Here is an 18860-nt window from a genome sequence, read left to right as displayed (position 1 = left end):
ATAACAAACTATTTTCCCACAGTTTTGAGTTGGTGAACAATCGATGCCTCACCGCTTCAGCTGTGCCTGTAACGAACTTGAATTGAATGACCTCATGGTAAAAGTATTTGTTGGCAGTGTCGGCCTACTTGCTGAACAGGGCGGATGTTGTGGATCATGATTCAGTGGACTGCACATTTCTCTGCAGCTCCTCTCTTGAAGAATGCTATCTCACTCGATTACTTGAAAGTCATGTTTGTGATATCTCGTGCAGAAAAAGCACTCGGACCGAGCTGAATAATGCCCATGGGTCACAACTTCTCTACGGGTGAGTGCTCTGTGTTTTTTAAATGTCTGACACGATCCCTTTGCAAAAACGTGCTGTAAGTATGATTGTTTGTATCATATTTCTTATTAAGCACTGAGTCATGGCATTAAACCAACGACAACAATAAGACACTAACTGTTCTCTCGTCTCACACGAGCTGTAGACAGCATGTACTCTGCCACCACTCAATTTCAGCCTTTAGGGCAGATGTAATGTTTCTGTGAAAAGTCATCTAATTGCAACTAACTCACAAAACTAAAATACATTTATTGTTGTAAACATTGACTTCCCCTTGTCGTCTCGTGGCTCCACAGTGACCACCGTGCTCCAGATGTTGGTGATGTTGTGTTTGCTGTTACTTGTCCTCTCCCAAACTACACATTCCTCGTCCAAGAGAGGACGTAACATGACCATCCACTCCTCCCAGCTGGTCTGCAGTCTGCCTGGCCCAGCAGGGCCTGGTGGAAACCCCGGAGCCCCAGGATCACCAGGGCCCATGGGCCCCATGGGGCACCCAGGGAAGGATGGCCCAGATGGGACTGATGGAGAGGGGGGAGAAAAGGGAGATCAAGGTAGTTATTGATCGACGACTCTTTTTTAAAACATTTTATGCCAACCCAATGTTCAACAGCTCAAATGACACACATCACATTGTCTTATTAACTTGGTACGTTATGTCTTTTCATAGTTTTATTGAAAATGTATTTGAACTGATTAGAAGTCTGCTACAGAGACACATTGCATCTGTTTGGGCTTTTAGAAACAGCAGCTGTAACACATGATAAATACAATTCATTTTCATTATGCTCTACAAATATAACTTCTTCTAAATCTATCAGGTCTATCTGGATTTCTGTTATTGGAGTTTTAGAACCGTTTGGTAATAAGACATCAATTGTTCGACCTCTCTGGTGACCCCAAATATATAAAAAACATTACAATGAAGTCTAACATACTAGAAAGTATAACTATTGTTTCCACAAATAAATATGTCTCAAGATTCTTGGTTTTCAATAATAGAAGAAACAACTTACCATCTATTTGATGAATTACAGATTAGGATTCGATCTTTTATCACTCCTATATCATCCAATTAAGTTAGAAGCCATGGATGTGATATTATACTATGAAAACATAAACAAGAAAAGTCAGTGGTCGGTAAATGTGTTAATTTTACAAAGCCAAGTTTTTCGTCCATCTCTTGAACCCTTTAAGATTTTACTTTTAAGATCCTATGAGTTATAGAAAAATAAGCAATATATTAATATGATGTGTCGCCTACATTCTTTCAAGTTTGTGTCTATATAATTTATAATGAAATTTTATCATTAAAAAAATAGATATTATTATTATTATTTAAAGCTTTATAAACATATGTCCTGATACAACGATGTCAATGTATGATAAGGATGGAGTAGTATATTTTTGGTAATTGTCTCAGTTTCACACACTATAAATTATGATTATTAGAGACAGTTTTAAAGTCTATGCAGGTTCCTTTTGGGCAAATGATCAACTGTGAGATATACATCATATTATGGAGCTCCTCTCGGCTCTTCACAGCTCTGTCTTGAATTGTCAGGTGATCCAGGGAGGACAGGCAACCCAGGTAAGCCAGGTGTGAAAGGCCGTGAAGGTGTCATCGGCAAGGCTGGACCTCGAGGACTGAAGGGACTACGAGGAACACCAGGGGTGGCCGGCAAACGAGGACTTAAAGGAGAACTGGGTGACGTCGGCCAGCAAGGGGCTCCAGGGGGATGTAATTGTGGCAGTGCGGCCCGGTCAGCCTTCTCTGTGGCGGTGACAAAGAGCTACCCCAAAGAGCGACTGCCCATCCGCTTCAGCCGGATTCTGCTGAATGAGGGAGACCACTACAACGTCAGCAGTGGGAAGTTTGTCTGCGCTGTCCCCGGAGTCTACTATTTCACATATGATATCACTCTGGCCAACAAACACCTGGCCATCGGGCTGGTCCACAATGGACAGTACAAGATCAAGACGTTTGATGCAAACACAGGGAACCATGATGTGGCGTCTGGTTCTACGGTTCTCCACCTGCAGCAGTCAGACCAGGTCTGGCTGCAGATCTTCTACTCGGAGCAGAACGGACTCTTCTTCGACCCTTTCTGGACAGACAGCACCTTCACTGGCTTTCTAATCTATGCTGATCAGGACTATCTCAATGAGGCGGAGAGAAAAGCTAATGCTCAGGAGGATGGTTAATCCTGAGAACATCTTATTTTATTTACATATTGGGGGATTTCTTATCAAAATGTTTTTAAACCAAAATCTGACACCAGGGGGCGCACAAGGAAAGACAAGTCAACCACAGTTGGAGACCACTTGTTTGACATTCAAAAGCCCTGTGTTTTATCTGCATTACCATTTATTTGCTGACAAAATATGTTTTGGATAAAACGTAATCATAATAATTATCATCATCATTCCTCGGATTTGTTATTTATCTTAAATAAGCTGCCACGTTATTTATATTAGAGTGAAACGCACATATATCATTCTGCAGTTAGTCAAACACCCGAGAATATGTTAAATTATCCATCTCATTAGACGGAGCAACTATTTCTAATTTCATTCGATAATAATGATGGATATAGAAGCTTTGCACAACACAAAGGAATTTAAATAATACGTTGAATAATGTTTTCTTTGATATTTGGATAGTTTATAATTTACAATTCTTCATTGTTGTTACCTTAATGTATTTGGTTATTTGACAACCTCACCCTGTCCACAGGGTTGGGTAGCAAAACATTACATGTATTTGGGATTATGTAATCACATTACTAACATGAGTAACTCAACCCAGATTACATTTGAAAAAAATGTGCAATCAGATTCTCGTTACATTATCAAGGACTTCATGATTGCATTTTTGAATTACGTCTTTAAAATATACGTTTATACTAGCATGTTTGTGTCAGGGTCACTTGATTTGACCAATTCTAACCATGTTTTTCAACTGTAAATCAAAGTAGGATGATTTATGTCTAATGTGGTAAATCCTCCATGTTGCATTTGATTAAAAAACGGCAGTAACAAAAACATACAACAGGAACAGCATCCAACATGTAGAATACAAACAATGCAGTATAGTTTCAGTAGTAATGCATGTAGGTTGTGGCACAAAAAAAACAATATTTGTGGAACTTTTTTTTAAGGCTGCATCCATTTATTTTCCTATAAGATTAAAGTTTGTTTTTTTTAAACACGGTTTTGTGAACGTGTGAGGGTTTGTAGTTCTGACACTGACCTCTAGGCTAAATGACTACAACTCCCAGGATGGAGGAGGGCCCTTCACGTCGAGCGCACGAGCCTCGCACCGCAACAGCAGCAGCTGGTGCAGCCGAGGCGAACGTTACTTTGTTACAGCGAAGCTACCGGGTGAAAACGGTGTAGCGAAACCTCGGGAAAAAAGTGCACACAGTTGGGGGGGAAAACGGCGCAACGGAGCGCCTGTTGCCGGGATTTGTCGGTGGCAGCTATTTAATGAACTTGCCAGCGGTTTTGAACGTTGTCGTTTCGCCGATAAAAAGAGGTCTTTCTCAAAGTTGAGCCGAAGAGGAGTTCTCTGGTTCAGGATGTCGGACTGAGACAAAGGGGTCTGGGGGGCATTCCCGTCGGAGCGGTGAGTGGCACATGTAATAACCACCGACATTAAAAGTTCACCGGGTTGATGCCGTGCTGGAGAAACGCGCCGTGACCGCGAGGAGACGTCTAATTGTATCGCAGTGTGTTGTTTTTTTTAAATATTTTATTTTGTTAACGAGGCGAGTATCCGCGAGCTCGATGGCCAGTTAACTTGTGTAGCCTCACTGTTTGGCCGCTTGTCTCGTGGTGCCGACGCGTCTTTAACGATAACCAAAAGAGTGAGATTTGTGAGTGATTTTGTTGCTGGAAGTAAACAACCGTGTGAATAAATGGCTTAAATGGCTTTAGTGAAACGCTGCTGTGCTTCGGCGGACCGACAACGTGGTCCAGCGGGCATTTAACTGAGCCATTTAAATTCCCGAGCAGAGAAAATGGCCTATGCGGGGAGAGAGACCTCTGCTGTGGATTAGGTGTTCAACAACTTTATCAACACCACTGTATTTACAAACGAGTTTAGCTCTTAGTGCAAACATCTAGCTAGTTGATTTAACTCATATGATCCGTTTGATGAGAAAATGTGTAATGTAACGTAACTTCTTGTCAGATAGTTTTCTCAGTAAATATCCGGTTTTAAAAACGATATCGTCGCCACTCGCAAGTGTTTGACCTCTGTTTTTATGTCGTGTCTCAGCAGGTAAAACTTGATTCTTGAAGTGTCCTCTGGATGGGAAAGATGGAGAGGGAGTTGCAATGGTGGAAAGGACAGCTAGCTGCCGACATCCATCAATCGCTCCGCATCAAGGTGAGCTTTCATTGAACACAGCCGTGTTTTGATGGGCATGTGTTGTTTTCCTGAGCTAAACCTGGTCTCATTGTGACTTTATTTTTAATATATATATATATATATATATATATATATATATATATATATATATATATATTTTAAACATCCTGGTATTTACATTGGAGAACATAAACACCATGACGTATCTATCTTTTCTATTCGTCGATCAAAAGAAAAATAAATCTGCAAACATTTTGATAATAGATTAATTGTTTTATTATTTGGGGAAAATGGCATTTTAAGGACCAAACGATTCATCAATAATATAATCGGTACATTTGTCAATAATGAAAATGATTAATATTTGCAGCAAATTAATTGATTACAAAATACACTATTTTCTGACTTTTAGGGGACACAATTATTAATTGAGAAATGAACGTGCAACTTTATCGATGATAATTATTTGCAGGCTAAACCAACAGGCCTGTGTTGACATTCCAAAGCTGCATCTTAGCATGTTATACACCTCACAATGTATTGAAAGTTTGGAAGAAATTATAATTACATGGTCCTGTTGTATATTTAAACATGATCTAAATTCGATTACATGGAGGATTTAAGGCTCATTAAGTGAAAATCGCTTAATTAACCTCGAAGCGTGATCATATTTCTTCCCATGTGTCACTTTAATGGAGACATCTGTCACTCGACTGGCATCTTTGGGCCGGGTCTCTGCTGCCAGCTTCACGCTTAGGGAGATGAATGCAGATCAGGTTTTGGATATCAGGTGCCTGGACGTACCACAGATTGTATTCATGTTCAGAGTGAGATTGGCAGGGTATCAGATTGGGTATCAATTGTTGGTGAGCCCTATACAGTATATGAGTCAGTCATTTACTCACGGTTTACTCATGCTGGACAGTCTGACTCAGAGTGAGACATCAATCAGACTGAGAATCTGCACGCAAAGCTGGAAACTAAACAACACACCCACTCTTTGCTCCCATACTATAATGAGAGAGATAGTCGGTCTAATGTTAGGTCTGATTGCCCTATTTCAGCATTTTTGTGAAATCCCAGGCAACAGGCTCACCACAGTATATACACGCAATGCTCTCATTGTCAATACTGCAAAGTTACGTATGATGAATTAAGAAAAGATTGAGTTGATATCTTTATTCTTGGCGCCGGAGCAAACACCATACAAAAACCATGAGCGTACATTTATGTATCATCACAACAGCAGATGATCCTGCTACTGAACACTGAGGTATTTGTGAAGTAAACATAAATGAGAATATTTACTTTATTTCTCATCTAAATTGTTGTTACGTCTGGGTGTTGCTCTATTTGTTCGCCTGCAACTAATTATTTTAATTTCCGATTACTTTTTGGATAATATGTATGTATTTATTTAATCTCAAACATTCAACTAATTAATTGAAAATGTAGATGTCAGTTTTTCCATCCTTTCATCAAGATTTCCCAGATTGCTTTACATTTTGATGATGACGCTTTATAGGTTTCCCAAACTTTTGATGGCTAGATGTTTTCAGATGTGGTTAAACTGGAAGCACAGTCACATTTGCAAGTGAAAGGAACGGTGAAATGAGTACCAGAGCTGTGTGTTTTAAGGCCCTCACACAGTGTTCAGATTTCTTGCATGGCGCCTGCTCCCCCACTGTCTCATCCTGCCTTAATGACGTTTGCTGCAGTGGTAATGCCCTGATGTGGGAGATAGCTGTGGTGTGTAGCATGTGGCAAATTATCAGACATGCAAATCAGGCAGAGGCAGCTGTGGAATCCTTAATTATGGTGCGGGTCCCCCACAAAGGCACCTTCTCCACCCCACACAGACCCCCCTGGAGCCCCTTCAGACTCCAGCAGGCCCCCACCCTTAACATCCACCCCCATTCTCCTGCTGCCCTTGTACCACCAGACAGACAGACAGATGGACCAGAGGCTGAAGCTCTGGGAGGAGAGTTTGGGTGGTATGGTTGGGTTGTGGTACCGGGGGCGAGTGGCTATATGTGGATTTGGGAGGGGGTGCTCTTTATTTTTAGATTCCATTCAAGTGTCAGTCACTGTTATCTTAGTTCAGCTCAAAATAAATAGTTGACATATTGTGTAATCCTGAAAGTAAATGGTATTATTTTAAGGATTGGCTAGCATGCATTTCACATGAAATAGTGAGGGATGTTTCTCAACAACAGTTTTGATATGATGGAGATGTTTTCTGTATATCTCCTCATGTTTGGACCCCGCACTGTTTGAATGTAACAAGATTAATCTAGCAATCCTAAATCTCTTATTAAATCCAAATCAAAAGCCCTCGTTTTCATTCAGATTCACAAAGCGCAAAAGAAGTAAGAAAACAAAAACAAGTTCACATAAGCAGCTTAAATACATAGAAAGTATGTGGATTTGCACATCCAGCACTAAATGTTTATTGTTTCTTCTCTGAGGCAGATTCTGAAACTGGAGCCGTTTGCTCTCCTGTTGTCTGTTGCTGATTGTAAGGATACCTGAGGCTGATTGAATGCTAATGCCTTTGAGTATCTTCCTTCCACTTTGAAACACATGCAGCTTATTGAACATGAATAGGAGATGTGCTAGAGGTGAAACCTAATCCTATCTTCTACTCAACCTCTACTAGAAGTACCGTGCCTCCCACCCCCACAACCATAGGCACGCACACTCACACGACCACCCCCCATTACTCGGAGACCCCCGCAATGACCCAAATTAGCTCCTCTTCTCTGCAGCGATGGTGAATTAAATTGAAATGAGGCTGAATCATAATCAAGATTTTCTGATGGTAAATGGAGTTTATTCTTTGAGTAATTTAGACACAGCAGCTCTCCTGACAGTAGTTAAACCCAGTCAGCAGGGGACATGCATGGCTCACTATTATGCATATTTTTTTCACAACCCCTGCGTCTCCCCTTCCTCCCCACCATTGTTTGGGTCCCCCTTCATTTCTTCTCTCTTCTCCCTCTCCAGGAGCTGAAGCTACCGGTCTACCGAGCCCACTCTCCACAGATTGGCATGCGGCGGTACTTTGCTGACTTGTTGGCCATCCTGAGCAATCGCTACCAGCTATGTCCTACAGCGCGTCACCTTGCCGTCTACCTGCTGGACCTGTTCATGGACCACTATGATGTGGCTGTCAAGCAGCTCTATGTCATCGCCCTGTCGTGTCTGCTCCTAGCCAGTAAGTCTATGTTCAGCCTTCCACGTCGTCGCTTATATCCATCCACATAGTTATTAGTTTGACAAGATGAAAAGTTGGTTATTGAATATGTTCCCTTCTTTTTATTTAATCTAGACCTCAGTCCACTACAGAGGTACTTAACTCTTATCATTGTACTTTGACTTTTTCTGCAAATGCAGAAGCGCTACCTTGTAAACCGTCTGTGCTAAGATTAAGCCTGTGACGGTTTATGCACAGATGGCACAAGGTGAAACACTTCCTGCAACAAGGCTAATTTAAGTTTAAGTTATGCTCTACAGACCATGGGGGTATTTTTTCTTCCAGCTCTACTTTTCAGACAGATCTGATAGCCTGTGTCGACAATATGCTACAATGTCGGTTTGTAAAAAACAACACTGTTTCTGTTGTGGAAGCTGTGTGTCACTGTTTTAGGAGGAACTGTTGGGGGTTATGCTCGTGTCTGCAAAACTTCTTGTATGTCTTTGATCCGGACTTCAATAACATGTCTGGAGCTGCTGCTGTTACTTAAGTCCCATCCAGTCAGTTTGAGATGAACTAGTATCACACCTGCCAAGGTCAAACTGTCCTCCAGTTAGTTTTTCTTGTTCGTTTCCCCCTGTTATTGAAAACATGTGATTAGTTGCAGAGGATTTCAGACCCACAATCCTCATACAAATCTGTTTTGTCTGCAGGCTAGTTCTCTAATGGCACTTCTATGCGATCAGCCTCTTTTCAGACTTGCAGGATATTAGGTATTAGTTGTTGGCAAAAAAACAGGATTATTATGTTTTCCCTAAAATTAATTGATCCTACTCGCAACTATTTCCTGTGCCCACCATTTTACTGGTCATTTTGATGAATATGTTTAAGCTCTGTAGTTTTATTTGAACTTAATCGTACAACTGGCTGTCGTAAATTCTATTGAGACAAACTAAAGAAATGGAATTGGTTAAATATCACCAGCTTTATCCTTTCAATTGCTATGTGACTGAAGACATACAATGGTGATTACGCTGTGCATATTTAAAGCAATCAAGTTAAAGCGTTGGATTTAAATTCTTAAATATCTCTTAGACTGATGACTTGTTGAGGTTGTTCCTTGCTTTTGGTACGTTTCTGCAGAAGGGAAGATATATAGTAACCAACATGCTGGAAACTATAAAATGATGTGTTTTGTGTAAAGCAGGTAATCATTCCACCCTGCTGATGCAGGTTGTGTGGTAGTTATTAGTGTCTCTGTGTCTGTCTTGTGATTAACAGACTGTGAGGTTTTCTGTACATTAGTGCAGCCCTTGGCATCATGGGTAATTAGACTAATGATGCCGTCAAAGTGGGAGTCTGGAATAGGGCCCCGCTCACTTGGGAGTGTGTGTGTGTGTGTGTGTGTGTGTGTGTGGTAGTCGCACACAGGCCATCTTTGCAATCAGCGTAGTCTCTGTGGTGGGATGAATTTGAATATTACTTGAAAGAGGCTTTATTTAAAAGCAATCTCATGAGAATCCAAGAATAGCATTTGAGAGTTTGCTCATTGAGTGATATAAATATTATCAAGCCAACCTGGACAGAGGTGCTTCTTCTATTCTCTAATAGATTAATCTGGTTTTCTATTGAATCTTTTGATTTTGGCTCTCGGTTAGTCAGGCTCTCTTCTCTCTGCTCTCCTGCCTCTGACTCCTCCAGGACTCTAGGGAGTCGCAGCCATGATTGATGAAGGCTTGAAAGGGCGTTTGATTCAAAGTTGTCTTGGGTTTTTATGTGTCCTGAGGTGCTTTGGAATCTGGCCTAGTTATTGAACGGCCTCCCCAGGTCCCACTGCCTGCCTTTGACGGGCACATACATTGTCTTTCTTTAAAATGTTCTGGCTTCCTCGCTCTGTTAATTAATTGCTACCTCTTTTGTGCCTCTCAGCAGTCGATGCTTAATCCGGTTACTCTATTGTGTGTGTCTATTTTGTGGATGTGTTTGTTCATGGATGAGCTCTTCTTCATTTGCAGGAGTGAGATTGTGGTCAGTATTTCAGTTTTATTGACTGTTGGGAGCTTATTTAGAGACCTCACCTCATTCCAGAGCAAAGCCAATTACTGCAAGAAACCAAAATCCTGGGAAATTTAATGTAAATTTCAGTATTCACTATTTAAATGCACTGCAAATTTCCATTTAAAAATCAGCCCACATCCCCAAACTTAAGTTTCTATTGTGTAGCATTCCATGAAGTCCTGCAGTGATCACATCAGTCTTTCTGGCAGATCTCTGTCCCTGAAGTCAGAGCTCTGCATATTGCATCTATTTGTTATGTTAAATGACATCATGGACGTTTCTCTTTGCTGCCAGTTAGTATACGTTGTCACAATGATTTACTCTTTATTTACATATTTTGTTTAATTTTGTTGGTTGGCTCACAATTATAATCAGTGGGTACTTAGTATTTTCCTGCACCAAATTACTGTTGCTACTTGATTTAATGTATTTTGCTGAGTGAACCGGATTCAGTGAAGGGTCTCTTAACAACAACAAAAAGAGCATCTTGTGGATCGCACAAGAAGCTCAGTCATATTGACAACACAGTGCACTTAAGATGGGCCTCAGACCCCGAGGGTGGGGAGGAACTGTGTGCTGAGGGGCACCTGCCATATGCTCTCAGAGTCAGGCCTCAAACAAAAGCTCGTCAATGCAAGCAGGACAGCCAGCCAGGCAGCCAGACCCTTTCCAGAGAGGGGGAGGGGAGCTGAGGCTGCCGGGTCGAGGTGTGTGTGTGTGTGTGTGTGTGTGTGTGTGTGTGTGTGTGTGTGTGTGTATGGTAGAGATTTGCTGCAAGCCAACATTGCTAAATGAGGAGATGGTCGCTGTGGCAACCGTGTGATGAACCTATGTTTTTTTGTTGTTGCAATCATCTAATTAAGATTCCATTTTAATTCGTTAGAGAATTTCCCATTGAAAAGGTTAGCGCTTTACTGCCACATAAGCATTTAACCGACTGGGCTCTGGTGTCCTTTTACCTTTCGCTGCTGGCTCTGTTTCCTCTTCGTTCACTCACCTTGTCAGGGACAGGCTAAGCGAGGCCTGGTACAGGGCGGCCATTAAAAGCAGTCCCACATCCCTGGGGGGTTGGGAAACGAGTGGAGCGGCACTTCAAAGACAGGTCGGCTGTTGATGTTAAACAGGGTAGAATGGGAGGGAGAGGTGGTGGCCTGCAAAATGGGACATGTTAGAACTGAACCACCCAGCAGGGTGCCCTGAAATGTAGATTAATAGGGAACCCATTTCCCCCTTTATCCCCTCTCACAGGTTTGACAATAATTCTGATTTGACTATTGTCATATGGGGTTATTATAATTAAAGAAATTATGTGAAGAGGTTCAGATGGGTTTGAAAAAGTAAATATTTATTACCATCAAATGCTGCCAAAACACCAGTGAGTTCTTGTGTGTAATTGTAATCCGCAAACTATAACACAAATGTTAGAATTAAGTAATATTTCTATCAGCCCTCATCACCCATACGGCATACCCCCAAAAACACACCACACATGAATACACGGGCTGGGTTTCTAAGATTCTCCTTGGTCACCCAGGCATTAGCATCAGGGGTCAAGGGTCGGCCCTGGTCTACATTGTGAGAGCCGCCGGGGCCAGGGGTGGCAACATGGAGATTCTGTGATGGAGCTGTGACCAATTTCACACTCCCAATGAAAGATGAACCAGCAAATAAAAGGAGTTTAAACAGCAGAGGAAATTCCTCCATGGCTGTCAAGTCAAGGAGAAAAAGAAGTCGATAATATGGAAAAAGATTTAAGTGTTTTTTTTTTTTCACTTTAAGGACCATTGTGTAGCATTTAGAGAGATCTATTTTCATCAGTTGGTAATCACCGTAAACGATGAATTGTTGTTTTCGTCAGCTTGATGAGCCATTTTTATATCAGTATATGTGCATGCATATATTGTATGAACAGTAAATAACAAATACAACTTCATTTTTTTCACATTCGATTTATTTGTTTTGAATATTGTATGATATACATCCTCCAGTTATGCGTTTTGTAGTCTCAAGATATGTCAGTTTTTCCATTAAGAACATTTACCCAATAATTGAGCCACTGGTCCTGTGTTTCAGGGTGCTAATTCAAACTCTGAAAGTTTTTTAATAAAATGTATTGTGGTTTCCTTATATGTCTTTTAGCGTAACTTAACTATTTTGAGGTGTGATTAAGATGGACTAGAATGGCATGAATCATGATGTCTGCAAAAAGAACAGAAACAGAGGCCTTTGTCTCTGAGAATACAGCTCTCAGGTTTCCAACAGCCCCTATCACTCTAAACTCCTCCCAGCCTCCACCTCTTCCCTAAACAGCACACCTGGGAGTAAGTAGGCCCTGCATCCGGACCTTACCTCCCCCTAACCCCTGACATCTAACTTCACCCTGTTTACGTGGCCTTCTCAACATCACCATCACCTGTGGGTGCCATGAGGAAGGATATGTGCCCTGAAGTTGCAATGTATAAAAAGGAAGGCTGTTTTGGCTTTTTCTTCTGCGGTGCATCTTTGCTCGCTGACTTAAGATCGGATCATTTAGTTGCCTGCATTCCAGGTAGGCTGAACTCTCAGGAGAGGAATGCACCGTCTCTCTCAGACCACATTCAATCTGACAACACTAAAACAGGACAAGGGGCTGCATTGGTGGTGTTGCTACAAGGTTTCAGGGAGAAAATGACATGCAAATCAGGAACTCCAGTTTATCATGCACTGAATGTGTTTTGAGATGGGGTTGTACAACTTGTGAGGCAAGTACAATAACGCATTGCTACAAGGTATTCAAATTGAAATGTTTATATCATGTTTTTCAAGGACCAGTTGCAGTATATTGGTGGAAAGGGCCGGAACCTAAATACATATCCTTTTGAAAGTCGACAAAATATGTCTAACATGATGTATTGACAATCAAGAATGTTCAAGTATTGATAGTGTTGTTATTTGGCTATCGGTACCGAAACATTGATGAAACAATTGGTCGTTTAGTTGATCTATAGAAAATGATTAATAATTAACTTACTACTTGTATAATAGTTAGTTAGTTAACGCCCTAATTAGCATTTGTATCTAACGTTGGGTTGTGCTGCAGATAAAGTGGAACCAGAGTTGACTTGTTTTTTTTTGCTGGAGCACTCTGTTGCTGCACCCCTGCTGTGCCAATTCATTGACATGAATGAGAACACTGTTTAGTCATCCAGGCTGTGATGCACACAGGAGTCAAACCGGTTTGTGGCTCTAATCATGCTGTACTTCTGTAGGTCCCTCTGACGTTGCTTTGGGTTTTTGTTAGTAAAGCTTTTGGGCATCCAGTGTCTCATGTGCACGGTCACCCACAGTAGTAAACCAAAGGAGTAATCGCAGCACAATGAGGAGATTGACTTGCGCTGTCTCTCTTTTAGATCAAAGAGGCTGGGGTTGTGTGGAGATTGGGGGCATTGATGGCTTTTTATGGCACCGTCTGTGTGGACATAGCAGTCTAGCAGCAGACAGAGCCCTGATCCAGAGGATATGAGGGTAAGTGTGGACTGGGCTGTGTAACGGGCCCTGGTGGGTGTAATCGGCCCTGTTTCACAGTGCTTCCTGTTCTGGTGGAGAGATCCTATTATTGCCTCTCTGCTAATTACCCCTCTGGGCTGCAGATTCCCCACACCCCTCCCCTAATACCCTCTCAACCATTCCCTCTCTCTTCCTCTCTGTTGCCCTGCTTAATGGTGGGTCGCAACATCAGTGGTAAAACTCGCACTTTGGTAGGAAGACGTCCCACTGACTGAGACGTGGGTATAGAGTGGTAAATGATGTCTTTATGAAAGGCACTGCGGACAATTGTTGTTTGGAGTATCCAACGTATCCACATTTTTACTACAGCGAGGGAAAAGTAAATAAAGCCCCTATTTTTAATGTTTAGTTGCCATGGTTTCAGTTAAGAGGCCAAGATTTACCCCCAACAGAGAAGGGTTGTTCCCAACTGGATGCATATTTTGACAAAGCAAATACATAATTTTTTAATTACGACTCGGTGGATATAATGCCAACTAATTCTGCAACGGCTACTAAGTGACACTTACTCAGCAGGCAGTATTGTGTATGTGTGTGATTGTTTGTGTGTATGAATTGTGAAGGATCTACATTGCTGCTGTATTTTTGTAATCGTGTTTATATGCCTTGAGTAGTATAATTTGCTTCTTGAGCACTTTGACTTATGCATCAATGCTTTCCACAAATGACTCTGGGTCGAACTAGACAAATCATAGTTAAATCAGTCGGGCCAATATATTGATCAATGCCAGCTTAGTGCAGATAAATGAGTATTGGCGTATGAATTGTCTGATACATAACCCCAGTAGCCCCACAGAAATAACAAAGATACATTTCAGGTAGTTTACTGTTGCAAATACATGGTTTGTCCACTCAACATACACAGCTTTATCAAAGCTAACGCTTTACCGTATGACCTTCTAATTATAATGTATAAACAATACATATAATTGAAGAAATGGTTTAACGCACTACAATGTAGATTTAACCAGATATAAGAATATTTTATTGTGTTAATTGATGTACACTATTTGACAGAAATTAGAGTTTATCCTTTACTATTTTATCTACATTTTACTATATTAATTAATTATCTGGTTATACACTGGCCTCCATTTGTGTGCCCAGAAGAGGAGTTATAGTTAAATAAACATGTATGTGGTATATTATCTGCTTACTGCTACGTTATGTTTTCATGAACCATTTATTAAATGTTTATATACCTAAATGCTGAATTGGGGTACTTAAAGTGTTGCCTGGTTAAAAATGATTAAGTGTTTTATCTAAAAACAAAATACACATCTGTCTTAATATCATTATTGTTTTCTCAAATATTGATATCAGGCTAAAATCCAGTAATGGCGTAGCTACAATTTTCAGTTTCACTATAAATCTACGATGAGTCCCCACGTCGTCCTTCAAGCTGTTCAGCTCTCACGTGCTTGAGGGAAGCCTGTATCGGAGTAACCTGACACCTCCTCGCCCTCATTCTTTAAATTTGAGCAGAGGCGGCCTGTTGGATCCTTGGATTAAAGGCAGTCACCCCTCTCCATTGGTCACACGGACCCCTGAGGCCTCAGTGCTGTTGCCATGGAAAGGAGCATGTGTTGGGATGGGGAGGGGGCTCCCCGTAATGCCGCTGTAACGTCTTCTAAGATATTGAGTGAGAGAGAGGCACAAACATATCAGGGATCAAGCTGACAGTTTTTTCATAGAAAGTGTTAGGCTTGTATAATCCACACTAAGTGCCCCACACTCTGCCAGCCTATAGTGATGTTTCCCTGTGAGTGTAATAGCTTAGCTTTATAGCCAGATGTGCAGTAATAGTCAGCTTAATTGCTAATGCTTTGCAGGCACTTGTTAGGTTTTGTGGAAGCTGGAGTAAGGCTCTTTATGGCTGACAATAAACCTGCTCCATGTGGCAACAGATGATCATTTCTTATTGTAATAGTGAAAGGAAGCAAATATCTATCATCTTCACACCACAAGATGACTGGCTCTAACTTTGACTCTGAACAAGACGCCATTTTCTGTTGAAATGTTCCTTCCTTCCTTTTTATTTTTTTCAGTATTTATTTTTTGATGAACATATGACACATGAACGAGTTCTACAGGTTGTCTGATTTGCTTATTGGCCTAATTGTTAGTAAGTTTGATCTCTGTGGCTATGATTTCCAAAATAATCATCTTACCAATACATTATCTGCAACACATATTTTCATTATCGGTAGTTTCCCAGAACCAAGGAGACCCTAATGGTTATTTTTCTTCGACCAACGTCCTACATTTTTTTTTAACTTTTTAAAGACTTAAAACGGAGAAAAAATATGTTTTCACATTTGATCAGCCAGACTGTCTGCTCATAAATGTCACAAATTATGATTTTAATTATCTAACTTGCAGACTATTTTACTTTTGAATTGTTGGATTGTTTTTGCTCTGCAAAAAACACATGTTTATGTGTGGTCTTACGTTTCAGAGGTGACATCTTGTCAGACTGTATTTATTGCACGACACACTGTTGGGTGATCTCATTGCATCTCCGCCTTTCTTTCCAGGTAAATTTGAAGAAAAGGAGGACCGGGTTCCCAAACTGGAGCAGCTGAACTCGCTGGGCTTTATGTGCAGCCTGAACCTGGTTCTCAACAAGAAGGATCTGATCAAAATGGAGCTCCTGCTGCTTGAGACATTTGGCTGGAATCTGTGCATGCCCACACCGGCCCACTTTATTGACTACTACCTCCATGCCTCGGTGCAGGAGGGCGACCTATACAACGGCTGGCCCCTCTCTTCCCTCTCCAAGACCAAGGCTTTCATGGACAAATACACTCACTACTTTCTGGAAGTCTCACTGCAAGGTGGGTTATGAGGAAGAAGGTGAACTGGACTTTGTTTGGTTTGTTCCAGATGTGTTGAAGATTAATTTATTAGCTCGTGGGGAAAGTTTGATTACATGTTTATGAAATTCTTGTCTCTGGGTTCTTCTAGATCACGCTTTCCTGAGTTTCCGACCGTCCCAGGTTGCTGCTGCGTGTGTGGCAGCATCTCGTATTTGCCTTCAGATTTCCCCGAGCTGGACGACCGCGCTGCACCTGCTTACGGGCTACACCTGGGAGCACCTCACCCAGTGCATTGAGCTCATGCTGCTGTAAGGGACACACACACACACACACACACACACACACACACACACACACAAAAGAGGAAAAGGGGTCTTAGCAGAACGCGAGGCTGGAACACGAGCCATTTAAAGTGTAGTGGGCTGCTCAAGGTAGATGACATTGAGGCCTTTATCACTCTATATTTATGATTGCCATGGTTTGGGATTACATGATGCCTGTTGCCGTAGTTCACATTCATTCTGGGGTAATAAATAGTGGATTAGTCTGAGCAGCTATTTTCTCATGTATGCACGCACGTTTCTCTTATCCTGCACTACAAGGATAATTTTAGCTCTAATTCAATTGCCTGCATATTTGGTGAATCGTTTCTCATCTGCACCTTTCCTCTCCACAGTGCTCATGACAATGACGTTAAGGAGGCCAACAAGACCAAATCCACTCCTCCTCACCGGCCCTCGTCTCTGCAGTCCCAGCCACAGACCGCTCACCTCTCTCCAATGTCAGCCATCCAGAGACCAGCCTCTTCGTCCTCCTCCACCTCCTCCACACCACAGCTGCTCTTTCAGCCAGACGGCTTCCCACACCTGTCCCAGCATTCCCCGTCCCTGTCCCAGCTGCAGGCTCTGGCTGACTCCCAGGCTTTGGGGCCCGTGGTGAACATGTCTCAGGACTTCCTTCAGAGCCACAGGATGAGTCTCCTAACTGGGGCTGCTTCCATGACTCCTGGGGTTGGGTTCCCCTCCTACCCAAGCTTGACCTCTGGTCTGCAGCCGGTGGCTCGCGCACTGCCGCTCCAGGGCCCCATTTCCGTGCAGATGGCGCTCGCCGGAGAGCCACGCCACTGTCTGAGCATGGCCTACAGCGGGGGGTACCTGGGGGCTCATCACTCGTTCACAGCGGGCTGCTTTGACAGGTGACGCCAGGAGACGGAGAGGGAGCACAAACCTCAGCGGGAGTGCACTGCGATGTTCCCGACTCACTTCCCTACCCCTAAATATCCTTTCGCAGACCTCCTCTCTCTCTCCGTCAGCTCCGCAACACCTTCAGCTTGTCCGACTCCCCCGTCCCTCACACAGAGACGCCTCAAACGCAAGCTGAGGTCCAAAGGCAAGACAGACCCGGTGGAAGTGATCACGCTGACGTGACAAATGTTCCACCGCCTTGAAATACTGCGGCATTGCAAAAATGTTATTGCTATATTCTGAAATGGTTTTATAGTTCCGTGTTATTATGAGACTGTCATCACTGTGAATGGGATGAAAGCAGCAGTGTGATCTAACACCCACCTCATTCAGTGCCTCTTCTCAGTCGTGTGATAACTGAGCCAATTTTAGAAGTACACAGAATGCAAAGTATCTATGATAAAGATATCTTGCTGCTTAACGTGATTATTTTTTATTTTATTTTTAAACTTTCTAATCCCAAAAATGTAAAACATTTTAGAGAGGAAAAGATTGGCTGGTGTTTTTTTCTTAAGCGACCATTTGAGAGAGAAAGAAGAAGAAATAGAGGCTTGTCGCTGACTCTCGTTTGTGTCAGTGAACATTGATCTAACTCCTGATCCCTCGCCACAGAAGCCCTCAGAAGGGACGAAGAATTCATTACTTTGAGCACAGCAGGTAAAGGCCGCAGCTGTTGTTTTTCTTTCCTCCTCTCTCGGTCCTCGTCATCTCTTCTCTTCCATCTCCAAAGTCGAGCCTTGCGGCAGAGCCGTCTCTCTGGCAGCTGCAGGCTTTGTCCTCCTAAAGTTTTAATTTCAGTGTCTCCGGCACCACTCAAAGAATTTACCACAAACTGGACCAGCATGGTGAAGGAGACGTGGATGTTATTAGTGTGTTGTACATATAAATTGCTGCTGCCTTCTTATAAACTGTTGGTTCTGTGTCTGTGTTAAGGACTCCAATGTTTACATGAACCACTAAGTATCAGGGACTTGAACAAGATTACTTGAATATGATGCCATTGAAACATGCCATAGCTTTTATTTATGATGACTCATTTTATTTTATTTTCTATTTCACTTTTGTTCGATATAGTGTAGCTTTTTATACCAACTTAGAAACGCACCATTGATTAATTATAGTTTTCTTTGTACCCGTCGATATAAACTGTTTATTCAGGCTCAGGTTTTCAAGGCTGAAACGAGCAGCCTTCCCATTATTCTGTGCTATTATGCTTTAAAGTTGATGCTATTGCAGCATCTGTGTGGCTGGAATATTCCCTTCTTCATCACTGGACTATGCTCTGCTGACAAGTCAG

At 42.1% G+C, this 18860-nt stretch overlaps 2 protein-coding genes across 2 annotated transcripts; both read left to right on the top strand.

The window, feature by feature from the left end:
* Positions 1-186: 186 nt before the first annotated feature.
* Positions 187-3539, top strand: c1qtnf2 (C1q and TNF related 2). Its single transcript, XM_079229105.1, has 3 exons — positions 187-307; positions 622-879; positions 1890-3539. Exons 1-3 carry the CDS (start codon positions 280-282, stop codon positions 2528-2530), a joined length of 927 nt encoding a protein of 308 aa, XP_079085231.1. The 5' UTR covers positions 187-279; the 3' UTR covers positions 2531-3539.
* A 1087-nt stretch (positions 3540-4626) lies between these two features.
* Positions 4627-17768, top strand: ccnjl (cyclin J-like). Its single transcript, XM_079228912.1, has 5 exons — positions 4627-4718; positions 7707-7917; positions 16038-16337; positions 16468-16627; positions 16996-17768. The coding sequence occupies exons 1-5, from the start codon at positions 4641-4643 to the stop codon at positions 17516-17518; spliced, it is 1272 nt and encodes a 423-aa protein (XP_079085038.1). The 5' UTR covers positions 4627-4640; the 3' UTR covers positions 17519-17768.
* Positions 17769-18860: the final 1092 nt, after the last annotated feature.

The sequence above is a fragment of the Taurulus bubalis genome (assembly GCF_910589615.1).
Source record: "Taurulus bubalis genome assembly, chromosome: 13".
Classification (NCBI taxonomy): domain Eukaryota; kingdom Metazoa; phylum Chordata; class Actinopteri; order Perciformes; family Cottidae; genus Taurulus; species Taurulus bubalis.
This window is presented reverse-complemented; position numbering and strand designations above follow the sequence as displayed.